Here is a 14,616-nt window from a genome sequence, read left to right as displayed (position 1 = left end):
AGATGAGTCGATCTAGCTAGGTATGTCCGATCGTCTCTCCGTCTGTCCATGTTAATTTGTAATCAAGCTACAGGTCGTAATTATGAACCGATCCTCACGAAATTGAAAATGGAGGTTGGGTTATGGTCAGAATAGAATATTGTTGTTTTTGGAGATGATCGCATGATATTTAGGCGTTAAAAAGGAACCAAAAACAGAAAAATTTACTGATTTTGCAGTTGCTCTATAGGTCACAATTATAGACCAATCGATGCGAAAATTTGCATGGAGTTAGGGTTTAGGAGTGGGCAGAAACCTACCAATTTGGACGGCAATCAGACAATAATTAGCGGGTAAAATAGACCCTAGCTTTTATGTAAGAAAATAGGAAAATGTCCACGAATATTTCCAATCCCAACCAAATCACAAATACATTAAAAGATCACTTCTGACCATTACAGTGATGCTAATAGCCAAGAAATCGGATATATAGCAAAATAGGTACAATATATATGTAAATGAATTGATCTTATTTATTCTGCTTATAAATCAAGAACCGCCGGGCCGATTCGGAATGGTCTATTGCTAGAACAGTATAAAATCTAAGAAATTCGCGGAAAAATATTCCAATAAAAATGTGAATATATTTTGTCGATTTTTTTCAATTTTTGTCATATTTTTTATCGCATGCGATTTCTTCAATTTGACTTGCAATTTTGAATTGTAAATTTTCTAAATTTTTACACTTTCCATCACTCTGTTTTGAGGGTATTATATGCATATTGCAATTATCGTCCGATCCTCACGAAATTTTTCATGGGGGTAGGGTTATAGTCGGAATTAATGCCTATTGTTCTTAAGATGTACATTTAGAGGTGCAAATGGACTAAAAATATTTAATTTTTTCTAATTTTGTAGTCGACACGAAATTTTGCATCGGAAGGGAGTTGAGGACAGGGAAGAAGACTAGCATTTTGGATGACCATTAGATTACATTTAGCTGTAAAATGGACCACAATTTTCGTGAGAAATAGTTTTGAATACTTACAAAACTACGGAGTTCGTAAATATTGGCCAAATTCTCCGGGCCAAAAAACTAAGGGTAACCTCTGGGCGGAGCTCTTTGACATTATTTCAAAAAACGAAATCTTCTAAAATGGATTTGAATATAAGGGGAGTTCGAACATATTGTAGTGTTATAGGGTATCACATGGTCGGCATCGCACGACTATAGCCTTTGCTTACTTATTTTCTATTGTCAGACTGACTGAGAAAAGAAATGGAACCAGTGAATCGAAGAATGTGGCTTCTATTTAGAAATAAATCTTTTAACTTTTCTATAGTACCATAATGTTTTTTGGGAAATTCGAACGAAATGTTGGATTTTGGTCACTGCTGATAGGTAGGGTGTCCTTCGAAATGCGTTCTACAAGTGCACGAAGAAAGTTCCATGATGCTAAATTTTCCATTTTTTAATGGATAGTTCTTGAAATCAGAAATTAGAAATAAGGGTCAGCATTTGTTCATAGGTTTGATATTTAAAAGTGATTTAGGAAATACGTACTAAAAAGTACTAAATGGCAGCTTATTTGGTATTTGGGAAAGGAATAGAGTAAGAAATCTAAAATTTGAATGGTTTTAAATAATGTGGGATGTGTCTTGATTTCAACAGACATATATACGAACATCATGAAATCAATTTATAATTTTATGCGGATATTTATACATATTTTATGGGATCTCCGATGTATATTTAGAGGAGCTACAAACGAAATGACAAAGCCAATATTCCCTAGAATGGTGGAGGGTATAAAAAACAGCTAAGTTCGGCCGCTCCGAACTTTTTATACCCTCCACCATTTTGAATGACCTTGAAAAATGTCCAAAAAATTCTGTCGAAAAATAATACTTTAAGGAACGCCGTTACATCGTAGAACCTTATAGACAATTCGCTTTCAGAAGGTAAAGAACTTACAAAGAACTCCTTGTGTTTAATTTCAGACAATTCCATTGAAAAATGTGGCTAAAATCACCAAACGGTATATATATATTACTGTTGTATGGGGAGAATGCGATATTGTGGAACTACAGGGTTGCCCAAATTCGAGGGACCTTTGGGCCCATTCCAATCGACGAGGCTTGTTCGCAGGCAACATTCTTTGCGTCAATTGAATTTTGTACGGGAACAAATGCAAATCAATGCGAATAATCCGTTGTAAAGTGGACCGAGCCATGCCCAACTGCTGAGAACGGCGTTTTTGGGATGTTCTTGGGGACCTCTCAACACTGGCTCATACGGCAGCGATATTCTCGGCCGATCGCCTTGGTCGACTTTTATATGGCCTCTTCGGATTAGAAAGAGCCTTACCAGCCGAAAATTTTTCGTATAAACGCTTAATGGTGTTCTTAGACAAATCTCTTTCAGGGGGGTAAAGTACTCATAGAAAACTCCTTGCGTAGAAGTTCAGATTTCCGTTATATGGGCCTATACGATATCGTGGACCGATATAACCCATATTCGAGTTTGATCTGTCTGTAGTCAAAAGAGTGATCTGTGCAAAGTTTTAGCTTCTTATCTTAATTTGTTTTGACTCTAGCGTGATCACAACAGACTGAAGCTAAAGACGGATATGGCTAAATCGTCTTAGAATTTTACGCTGATCAAGAATATATATACTGTGTTGGGTCTAAAAATATTATTTCGATGAGTTTACAACGGAATGACGGACTTCATATGCCCTCCATACTATATATAATAAAGGAACATTCGAAGGAGCCCCTAAAAGTATGCTAATAGTGGTAATGATGCGCATGGAAAAATCACTTTTCATTTACACGATGTGTAACCTGTAAATCTATTTGAAATTCGATTTAGAAGTTCTCAGTCAAATGCCGACTTCCTGCATATTGTTTATATTTCATTTCTTATAATTTCTCTTTTGCTTCGAACTATTGTATATTACACTGTGCAACACAAGAAGTAATTACGGGGAAAATCCGGCAGATTATGAAAACAGAGCTAAACAATTAACAAGTAAAAAAGCAGTAAGTTCGGCCGGGCCGAACTTTGAATACCCTCCACCATTTGGAACGAATTAGAAAATTTTCAAAAAAAAAAAAAAAAAAAATAAATAAAATCCATTAAAAGTTCTTTTAAAATCTTTAAAATATCTAATACAGGAAGGTGCCGATATGGGGGATATACGATATTGTGGACCTATAAAGACAAATCTATGTCTGCGTATAAAGTACTCACCAGGAACTCCTTGTGTGGATTTTCAGATAATTCCATTGGAAAAAGTGGCTAAAATCATCAAAATACTGAATATACCGTTATATGGGGGATATACGATATTGCGAACCTGTATAGACAATTCCGTTTCAGGGGTAAAGTGCTCACAAAGAACTCCGTGTGTGGATTTTCAGACAACACGATTGGTAAATGTGGCTAAAATCATCAAAATACTGAATATCGCGGGGTATCGTTATATGGGAGCTATACGTTATCGTTAACCTCACAGAGAACCCTTTGTGACCATTCCGTTGAAAAATATGGCTAAAAACATCAAAATACCGAATATCGGGGGTACCGTTATATGAGGGCTATACGATATCGTGGACCTATATAGATAATTCTCCGCCGAGGTATAAAGTACGCACAAGGAACTCCTTGTGTGGATTTTCAGACAATTCCGATGAAAAATGTGGGTAAAATCATCAAAATACCGAATATCGGGGGGTACCGTTATATGGGGGATATACGATATCGTGGACCGATATAGCCCATCTTCGAACTTGACCTGCCTACAGACAAAAGAGAGATCTGTGCAAAATTGTATCGTCCTATCTTAATTCGTTTGTTCTGTAGCGTGATTACAACAGACGGACAGACGGACGGACAGGACTAAATCGTCTTAGAATTTTACGCTGATCAAGAATATATATACTTTTTTGGGTCTAAAATGATAATTTCGATGAGTTACAAACGGAATGACGAACTTAATATACCCTCCATACTATTTTGGGGGGGTATAAAAAAGTATAAGTCGGTTTTGCCGACAGATGTATACCCTCAGCACATGTTCGATTATATAAATATATTTTAACTTCTGTTATGATTTTTCAAATTGTCGGCCCTCTATGGAGTAGGTTCCGAAGGAATAGGTCAAAGTTGCCCTCTTCGTATCGAACCTAAATAAATATGATATAAATATTGCGATGTGCCAGGTTTGGTCTGTATTGGTTACTTCCTTCACTTTAAATGAGATATATAATAATTTTTAGAAAATGTTAAAAAGTGCGGAATCGGGAATCGGGTGTTAATTTTACGTTTTATGAGCTTCATAGTTATTCTAAATTGTAAGTCTTTGTAGGGGAGGTTTCAGAAGGGGTGAAACGATATATCCCATCTTCAAAACAAAACTTGTGTTGGTAAAAATAATGGGATATGTGAAATATGAAGAGATTCAAAATGTTGACCTTTGTGGGAGAGCACCAGAAGGAATGGTCCGATATCTACCATCTTTTTTAGCAAATCTTGTGTTGAGCGAAATATTGAGATGTGACAAGTCTGAATGGAATCGGATGTTAATATCGGATGTGTGGACATATCTAGATCGACTCCAAATGTCCTGAAACGTATTTAGTCCAAAAAGACCTAGGCTCTAAAATGAGGCACGTTTTGGCCGTATATGTACAGGGTGAGATAAAAAAACTGCATCAAATTCAAACGCCATAAATGTTACACATCTTTAATTTAATTGAAAGAAAGCAAAAAATGTCGGAAATAGCATCAAACTTTAGATTTGTTCGAATTTGTCCAATGACGGCCATTGACAACGTCACAAGCTGAACGAATGTTGCTCTGCGGTATTTTGGCCCATTCCCGGCGAAGCGCTTGCTAGAGGTGATCGAAACTTTGGTATTTTTTAGTGCCAACCTTGTTTTCCAAAATACTCCCAACACAATAGTCCAACGGATTGGCATCCGGAGATTTTGGTGGACATTGTGCGCTGTAAATGAAGCGAGGAACCTCATTTTGTAACCATTTGTAACCTGTTGGAATGTCCAAGGTCTGCCGCCAAAATGCTTTAATTTATTCTGATGCCACGGTCGATTAATACGAGCGGAGAGCGACCATCGGCTGTTATGGCGGCCCACGCCCTCACCATGGCCGGCGCTTGAGTTGTGGTGGCTAATCGAAGGTGCACATCTTTAGCTGACCTTTTTGGCAAGTAAACACGATAATTTTGTTTGTTTACAAACTGCTGGGCAACGAATGTTTTCTCATCGGAGAAAACCAAATTCGGCTCCGAAGCTCCGAACTCTTTAGTCTATTTTCTATTTTCTGTAGCGGTGTATGTTCTTGCACTTTTTGAAATTTCAATGGCTTTAACCCGAGTTCATTTTTCAATATTTACCGAATGGAATATTGCGATATGTTCAGCTCACAAGCCATTTTTCGGCCACTTCGACGCGGGTTTCGATCGATCGAAATATGAAGAATACCGGATGCATATTTTGGATTTTATGATCGTTTTGGTCAATCGAAATGTTGACCCTTTATGAGGGAGGTACAAGAAGGTACGCATTATCCGATATGAGAGCTCACGTAGTCGCCTGAGTGAATTTTGTCCATCCATAGGTTTAATTTCCTATCAGTTTGAATTTTGAAAATGTAGAAAATAACATTTATCACTAAGCTAGAATACTTTCCTAAAATCTCTGATGACTAATCTTGAATCGAATTTTAAAGTTTTCTCCGTGTATATAACTTAGTCGTGGTTTCATCTATATTAACTCCAATGCTTCCAATTATTTCCTAAATTTTGCAACATTAAAATTTAAATAACTAAATTAACTTTTTATATTTCTTTTCAGTTCTTATCTACGTCAATGGTATTACAAATAATTGGCTTGCTACAACACAAGGGATATGGCGCCGTAGCATTTAGGGGAGGCCCAACAATACAGCCATCTGGAGCACCAATGACACCACAACTAAAAAAAAATAAAACAAAAAATTACCAAACTGAAATTTAAAAGGAGATGCTTCTCCCAAACTTACCTATAGAATACTGCCAAACTATCCTTGAGGCATTCCACACGTACGCATATACCCGGTGTGGGATGTGGTACCAAATCTCCAGGTGATAGAATTAAATTCATTTCTTTAATGACACATTTATTGGGATGTGCTAAAAAACGACGAGAGGCAAAACACAAATATTATAGATCGATCTTTTCTTTAAGCCGGTTTTTCTGTTAAATGCCGGTCTGTCTCGTTTTACCTGGATCTTTGTAAAACCCCCGAGCTACTGCTGCCATCGATAGACTCGTGCAAAGCAATGCAATTTGTGACAAAAATAACCAATTCATGACTTGTTGTTGTTGAACTGAGCGCCCATACGATACTGACTTTGAAGCAGGTCTTGCAAAAAGTATTTAAACATCAGCGTGTTTTTAATTAAAAAAAAAATACTGGTTTATAATGGTGACGATTAGCATTCTACACGGGAAAAATATTTTTATTCTTAGGACTAGCAAGTGCCCGCTACTTCGGATGTGGAATAAGTTATATAATTGGATGGGTAATTGCAATACAAATTAATTTAAAATTTCCATCTCAATCCTTTCCAAAATATCAAATTTCGTACTATTTTGTATATTTCGTAATTTTTTGTATGAATTTTCAAAAGCACCTCCCAACCCAAAATCAACTCTAATGCCAAATTTGAGATTTCAAGCACTATCCCACATATACCAAAACCTCCTCTTTTTTGTATCAACCCTATTTCTCAGTCTTGATTTTCATATCACATTTCAAGGTTTTTATATCCTCCACTATAGTATGGAGGGTATATTAAGTTTGCCATTCCGTTTGTAGTACCTCGAAATATACATTTTAGACCCCACGAAGTATATATCTTGATCAGCATAAAATTCCATGTCGATTTAGCGATGTCCGTCCATCTATCCGTCTGTGAAAATCACTCTATCTTCCGAACGAAATGAAGTAGTTTGATAAAATTTTTGCTCAAATGTATATAATGTCTGCAGAATTTTTGGTATTGAAAATAGGCCATATAGGTCCACGTTTTAGTATAGCCATCATGTACAGGGTTGCCCATATTCGACGGACCCATCTGGCAACGCCATAACTTTTGACAGAGATGTCACATCGCTTAATGACATACCGCGTTTGAAGCGTCAGTCCAAGCAGATTTTTACCATGAACCAATACACGCCACGCGAGCGCTCTGAAATAGTTGAAATTTACAAGAAGTCAATTGTGAAAACTCAACGTGCTTTTAAAACATTAAAAAATGTGAGAAGTGCGCCTTCTAAGAACACCACTAAGCGTTTATACGAAAAATTTTCGACTGGTAAGGCTCTTTCTAATCCGAAGAGGCCATATAAAGGTCGACCAAGGCGATCGGCCGAGAATATCGCTGCCGTACGAGTCAGTGTTGAGAGGTCCCCAAGAACATCCCTAAAATGCCGTTCTCAGCAGTTGGGCATGGCTCGGTCCACTTTACAACGGATTATTCGCATTGATTTGCATTTGTTCCCGTACAAAATTCAATTGACGCAAAGAATGTTGGCTGCGGACAAGCCTCGTCGAAATGGCCGAAGATGACGAGCAATTTTGGAACAAAATTATCATGTCCGATGAAGCCCATTTCACATTGAATGGGACCGTAAATAAGCAAATTTGCCGTTTTTACGCCACTGAAAATCCTCAGGAGATTCAAGAAGTGCCTCTTCATGACGAAAAAGTCACAGTTTGGTGCGGCGTTAGTGCGAAAACGGTCATTGGGCCGTTTTTCTTCCAAAATGAAAATGGCCATGCTGTTACCATCAATCAGGAGCGTTATCGCGACATGATGACCAATTTTGTGATGCCAATTATTCGTCGAAAGCGTATGAGGCAGTTCTGGTTTCAACAAGACGGCGCTCCATAACAATCGATTTTCTGAAGAATTTGTTTCCGGGCCGTTTGGTGTCGAAAAGTGGTGATTTGGACTGGCCACCGCGTTCGCCCGATTTAACGCCGCGTGACTTCTTCTTGTGTAGATATTTGAAGTCCAAGGTTTATGTTAACAAGCCAAGGACCGTAGAAGAGCTCAAGGACAATATTCGTGAAGAAATAGCCGCTATTCCGGCCGAAATGTTGGCAAAAACGATGGAAAATGCAGCAAAAAGGGCACACGCCAGAGGCGGCCATTTGAGAGATATCATATTCAAAAATTGATGTAAACAAATCTACTTGGAACAAATTAATTAAATTGCCAACCGCCAAATTTTTATTTTTTTATTTGATTTAAAAAAAACATGGGTCCGTCGAATATGGGCAACCCTGTAACGGTACCTCCCGATCTTCGGTATTTTGATGATATTAGCCACATTATTCGCCGGAATTGTTTCAATTTTGGTATTGCAGTTCGAAATGGATACTACAATCTAAAATAGAAAATTTTATGTGCAGGTCCACGTCCTCGTATAGCTCCCATATAACGGTACCTCCTGATATTCGGTATTTTAATGATTTTAGCCACATAATTCGCCGGAATTGTTGAAGGTCCATGGTTTAGTGTGGGTCCCATATAACTGTACCTACAGAATTTCGACATTTTTAAGGTTTGTGGCACACTATCCAGCAAATTAGTTTCAAATGTTGTATTTGGAGTTCGCGGTTATTAAAAGTCCGCTCCAGCCGGATCAACACTTTTTGTAATTATTTTTATTAATTAATTCATAATATGTATACGTTTTCCTTTGAGTGTACTATCGCTTGCATACAAGACGAGAACATATGTTGTTTGTTTAATACAAAAAAAGTCCCGACCGTCATGCAAATTTCTCCTTTGCTTTTGTACTCTTTTTCAACTGGAAATTCCCATTTTTTTGTTTCACAGAAGAAATTGTAAACAAAAGACCAAATGCGGGTTGACTTATCGCCATCGATGACGACGGCTGTACTACGCAGCCGATCATATCAGTAGTTCTTTATCTACCGAAGCGTTGGCTATGTGCTTTGAAGATTTACAAAATAATAATCATATTTAAGAAGACTTAAAGAACATTATTATTGATTACATTTGGCCAGGTCAAACTTTTAAGTATCACCAACACGATAAATATTAAAATTATTGAACTCGTTAGAGCGATGTTTCGTACTATCGCTCGTTACCGTGATACTGGTAGCGTAGCCCGACGTCAAGGAAGTGGACGGAAGAAAACAGTAACATGAGCAGAAATGGTTTGAAAAGTAAAGAAGCGACTTGATCGAAACCCGCGTTGCAGTGGCCGAAAAATGGCTCGTAAGCTAAACACATCCAATATTCCATTCGGCAAATATTGAAGAATAACCTCGGGGTAGAGCCATTGAAATTCCAAAAAGTACAAAAACGTACACCACAACAGAAAGAAAATAGACTCATAATATCTAAAGAGTTGCTTCGCTTGACCGAAAGTGGTGAACTGCCGAATTTGGTTTTCTCCGATGAGAAAACATTCGTTGTCCAGCAGTTTGTAAACAAACAAAATGATTGTGTTTACTTGCCAAAGAGGTCAGCTAAAAATGTGCACCTTCGGTTGGCCACCAGAACTCAAGCGCCGGCCATGGTGATGGTATGGGCCGCTATAACAGGCATCAGAATGAATGCCGAATATTATCACGAAAATATTCTGGGGGGCCTATTAAAACCTTGGGCACGCTAACATTTTGGCCGCAGACCTTGGACATTCCAACCGGACTCAGCACCATCGCACTCAGCACGCGCCACCCAAGAATGGTTACAAAATGAGGTTCCTCGCTTCATTTCCAGCGCACAATGGCCACCAAAATCTCTGGAGTATTTTGGAAAGCAAGGTTGACACGAAAAACTATCAAAGTGGCGATCACCTCAAGCAAGAGCTTCGCTGGGAATGGTCCAAAACCGCAGAGCGAAATTCGGTCCGCGTGTGACGGTTTCATCGGCCGTTTGAAGAACATAATTCTTGGCAAAGTTGACTATTTCTAAAAAATCTAAATTTATTCTAAAATTTGATGCTATTTCCGAAATTTTTTGTTTTCATTCAGTAAAATTAAAAAAAAAATGTAAAAATTATGGCGTTTAACTTTGTTGCAGTTTTTTATCTCATTAAGAACTCAAAATGTGGCTTACATCCATAAAGTACCGAACCTAACGTCTGCAGGCATCGCAACAATTTTCGAGTCACCTCTTACGAGTATTCGACCAGTTTAAGACGACTCCTCACTGCTCTAAGATTATTTACAGAAAATTTATAAAAGTCATATCGCCAGAAGGGTGAATAGGCATTCCAATACGTAAGTAGATATCCAAAAAAACAAATTGTTTGCTGTAATATTTTGAAGTGGATTTTCAATTTAGGATTCAAATTAGGGCCTAAACGACGACGTGGACCTGCATAAGCCATCACAATATTCAAACGCGAAACTGGAAAAAATGGGTGAATAATGTAGCTAAAGTCATCAATATAGGGAGGTACTATTAAATGGGGGCTATACCAAAATGTGAACCTGCACAAACAATTTTCTTAGGCTGCAGCATCCATTCTGAACGAAATTTGAAACAATTCTGGTAAATAATGTCGCTAAAATCATAAAAATACGGAATATCGGCTGAAACCGTTTTATGGGACTATACGCAGACGTGGACCTGCACAGACAATTTTTTGTCTTAGGCTGTGTAATTACGAACTTTAAATAGCAAATTTGACCTGCACAGAGAATTTTCTGTAATAGGCTGTAGTATTCATTACTAACTTCAAATATCAAATTTTAAACAATTCCGGTGAATAATGCCGCTAAATTCATCAAAATACCCAATATCGGTAGGTACCGTGATATGGGGGCTGTACGAAGACGTGAACATGCACAAACAATCTCCAGTAATATGCTCTAGTATCCATTACTAACTTCAAATATCAACTTTGGAACAATTTCGGTGAATAATGTCGGTAAAATCATCAATATACCGAAAATCGGGAGGTACGCTGTTCCACAGGTGTTTCGGCTCGCTGTTCCACAGGAGCTTCGGCTCGCTGTTCCACAGGAACTTCGGTTCGCTGTTCCACGAGAACTTCGGTTCGCTGTTCCACAGGAGCTTCGGCTCGCTGTTCAACAGGGGTTTCGGCTCGCTGTTCCGTATTATAGTCAAACGTTGGTAGTGGAGTAGACATAGTTATAGAATCGTAGCTGGGCTAGTTACCTCGCCCCTGTAGCCGACCCGAATAACAGAAACCCGAGCTGCCGAACGAGCCACGATCCATCTACAAAGCGTAACGCATCGGTTGCCGAATCTACCCTCAACGAGCTGCCGAACACAAACGAGCCCCGATCCATCTACACGTCCGAGCCCCGTCCAACGCATCGGTTGCCGAATCTACCCTCAACGAGCTGCCGAACCAGTACGAATGTCAATCCGCTCACGAAGACCTGGACAGCTGCTCCCGATTACCTTCTAATCGTCAACAACCCTCATCACCCGAACACCAACATCGTAATTCCTGATCGTCGACAACCGACAACCTCAAGTTCCCGATTACCTTCAAATCGTCAACGACCATGAGTTCCCGATTACCGTAAAATCGTCAACAGAACGCATCACCCGAACACAGTCATCGTAATTTCTGATCGTCGACAACCGGCGACCACAAGTTCACGATTACCTTCAAATCGTTAACGACCATAAGTTCCCGATTACCGTCAAATCGTCAACAGAACGCATCACCCGAACACAATCATTGTAATTCCTGATCGTCGACAACCGATGAACACAAGTTCCCGATTACCTTCAAATCGTCAACAAGTTCCCGATTACCGTCAAATTGTCAACGTAAGCATCACCCGAACGCAACACCGTAATTCCCGATCTTCCCCACAATCAACCTCCGACGGCCATCCCCGAGTATCCGATCGCCTTCAAGTGGTCGACTAATCACACCTCACATCAACCACCCAAGTATTCATTGTGTGCACCCGACATCATCGTTTTCGTATTGTCCACGAGTCGTTCACCCTCATGCCTACGATACGAGTTAACATCGAATTCCCGATCATCAACTGAGCATCAGTACCTTGAAATCACGAACATCTCCGAAGTCCATTTGCCATCCTATAGTAGATTGTAATTTAGAATTAAAATACCGAATATCGGCTGGTGCAGTAGTAAGGGGGCTATACGATATGGAAGACTTATATTGGCGAAACTCTTCCAGGCGGTAGGGTACTAAGAAGGAACTCCTAGTGTAGACCACAATGTGACCAACTCATCAATATACCGAATATCAGGGGTATCGTTATATGGGGGCTATACCATATCGTGGACCGATATAGCTCATCTTCGAATTTGACCTGCCTGCAGCCAAAAGACTGATCTGTGCAAAATTTTAGCTCCTATCTTAATTCGTTTTGACTATAGCGTGATTACCACAGACGGACAGACAGGGCTAAATTGTCTTAGAATTTATATACTTTGTAGAGTCTTAAATGCATATTTCGAGGTGTTACACATCGCGGACTTAATATATCCTCCATACTATGTATGATGGAGGGTATAAAAATCGATTGTGTCCATTTTCCCTTTTGGTTTTAATACTTCTGACAAGTACCTTCGTTGACAATGAGCTCCATTTTGATGCATAGATAGTTGTGTGTATGATGTTGTGTTCGGGAGAGACGCATACGTGTTGCTCTTGTTGAAGAATCTAATCACCGCTGTGCTCGGGTCCCACTAAATTTATTTCTTTGTATGTCATTTTAAAACAGATGTATAAACTGGTTTTTATTTCAATATTTTTTCAATATTATCGGCATTATTACAAATAAATTCACGGTGACAGCACTTAGGATAGGGGGCTACAATAGGATTACTTAGCACACAGCCTTCAGGTACGCCAATAACACCACAGCTACAGTAATTATAAAAATTAATAAAAAAAATTAAGACAAATTAATTGGTTACACAAAAATCTCACCTATAACTCTCCAGCCAACTTCCTTTGCGACACTTTATACTCAAACATTTCACAGGATCATTGATTTCTTGACCCCATGATACGGGTCCGACTCCATACACATAATCATAGCACTGGCCGGGATAATCTTCAATAAAAAAAAGTCATTTGCTATAATAGCTCCACATTATTATCAAATAACTTTAGTTTCTTACCGGGATGCTCGCTAATGCTTACCATGGCCGCTGCCGAACACAGCGTAATGTAAACAAATAAATAATTAAAACAAATCAAGAATTTCATGATGACGATGCTGTACGAATGGCATTGAAAGCCCGACTGACTGGTTTTCTGTACAGCATCCATAGTTTATTTAAATTGACCGGTGGGGCGTTATAAAACCACAATTGCTATTTTACACAGGCTTGCAGCGGTTTTGTTTGTGTCGAGAACATGTGAGTGAAATTATGGAAGCTTTACTCAATTTGATTTGATACGCTTGCAGGTGGATGAAAGAGTTAATATCGTTTATGAGGGGAAATACATTTCAAGATAAGGGTTAATGCTAAGGGTATACATCCATCCTTCTCATAGAAAAAAATGTGTTTGTTTCAAAAGAATTTGCATTAATAGAGACTTAAGTTGAGACTAGTTCTCCGGAGTAGGACAAATTTGCTGGATAAATAAATATTTTGTACAGAAATTGTCTAATTATTATCGTCAACCGAGTTGTTGAAGTGCTGCAAGTCCATGGCAAGTAGAGGCTTTACGAAGACGTGGGCCTGCATATGCAATTTTTTGTCATGGGGTGTAGTACCCATTACGATTTCTAAATACGAAAATTGAAATAACTCCGGTAAATAATGTCAATAATATCGTCAAAATATCTGGGGTACCGTTTAATGTGGGCTACACGATATCGTGGACCTATATAGACAATTTTCTTTCAGGGGATAAAGTACGGATTTTCAGACCAATCCCTTGAAAAATGTAGCTGAAATCATCAAAATACCGAATGTAGGGAGTTACCGTCATATGGGGGATATACGATGCCGTGGACCGATATAGCCCATCCTGACCTGTCTGCAGATAAAAGAAAGACCTGTGCAAAATTTCAGCTTCCTATTTTTATTGGTTTTGACTCTAGCGTGATTACAACAGACAGGCAGTGCTAAATCGTCTTAGAATTTTACGCTGATCAATAATATACAGGTTGAGATGAAAAAACTGCAACCAACTTCAGACTGCTATCATTTCTAAGCCACTCGTCCGATAGCTGTTAAAATCATTCCAGTGACAGCTCATTATATTGTTTACAAGCGTACAAAAGCATTTTGGTGAGAATTTTCCAGAAAAAAAATGTTATTTGTGATGAAATTCAAGCGTGATAGTGTGATTTCTTCATATTTGGTTGGAAAACAACAAGCGGCTATCGTTAGAGCACTCCAGCATTTAAATGTGAATAAATCTTACTAGTATCGTAGCCCGACGTCAAGGAAGTGGACGGAAGAAAACAGCAACATCAGCAGAAGTGGTTCGAAAAGTAAAGAACCTACTTGATCGAAACCCGCGCAGCAGTGTCCGAAAAATGGCTAGTGAGCTAAACATATCGAAATATTCCATTCGGTAAATATTGAGAAATGAGCTAGGGGT

General features: G+C 38.7%; 2 protein-coding genes across 2 annotated transcripts; both read right to left on the bottom strand.

Annotated features, from left to right (window-relative positions):
- Positions 1 to 5,815: 5,815 nt before the first annotated feature.
- LOC101896276 (uncharacterized) lies at positions 5,816 to 6,427 on the bottom strand. The gene is made up of 3 exons (XM_011292492.3): positions 6,270 to 6,427; positions 6,047 to 6,176; positions 5,816 to 5,979 (listed from the first exon to the last, which is right to left on the bottom strand). Exons 1-3 carry the CDS (start codon positions 6,355 to 6,357, stop codon positions 5,856 to 5,858), a joined length of 342 nt encoding a protein of 113 aa, XP_011290794.1. The 5' UTR covers positions 6,358 to 6,427; the 3' UTR covers positions 5,816 to 5,855.
- Positions 6,428 to 12,759: 6,332 nt separating this feature from the next.
- On the bottom strand, positions 12,760 to 13,344 carry LOC105261543 (uncharacterized). Its single transcript, XM_011292493.3, has 3 exons — positions 13,179 to 13,344; positions 12,985 to 13,111; positions 12,760 to 12,918 (listed from the first exon to the last, which is right to left on the bottom strand). Exons 1-3 carry the CDS (start codon positions 13,327 to 13,329, stop codon positions 12,792 to 12,794), a joined length of 405 nt encoding a protein of 134 aa, XP_011290795.1. The 5' UTR covers positions 13,330 to 13,344; the 3' UTR covers positions 12,760 to 12,791.
- Between the last annotated feature and the right edge of the window lie 1,272 nt (positions 13,345 to 14,616).

This window comes from Musca domestica, unplaced genomic scaffold (genome assembly GCF_030504385.1).
Source record: "Musca domestica strain aabys unplaced genomic scaffold, Musca_domestica.polishedcontigs.V.1.1 48, whole genome shotgun sequence".
Classification (NCBI taxonomy): Eukaryota; Metazoa; Arthropoda; class Insecta; order Diptera; family Muscidae; genus Musca; species Musca domestica.
The sequence above is the reverse complement of the archived record's forward strand: the minus strand, read 5'-3'. Positions and strand labels throughout refer to the sequence as shown.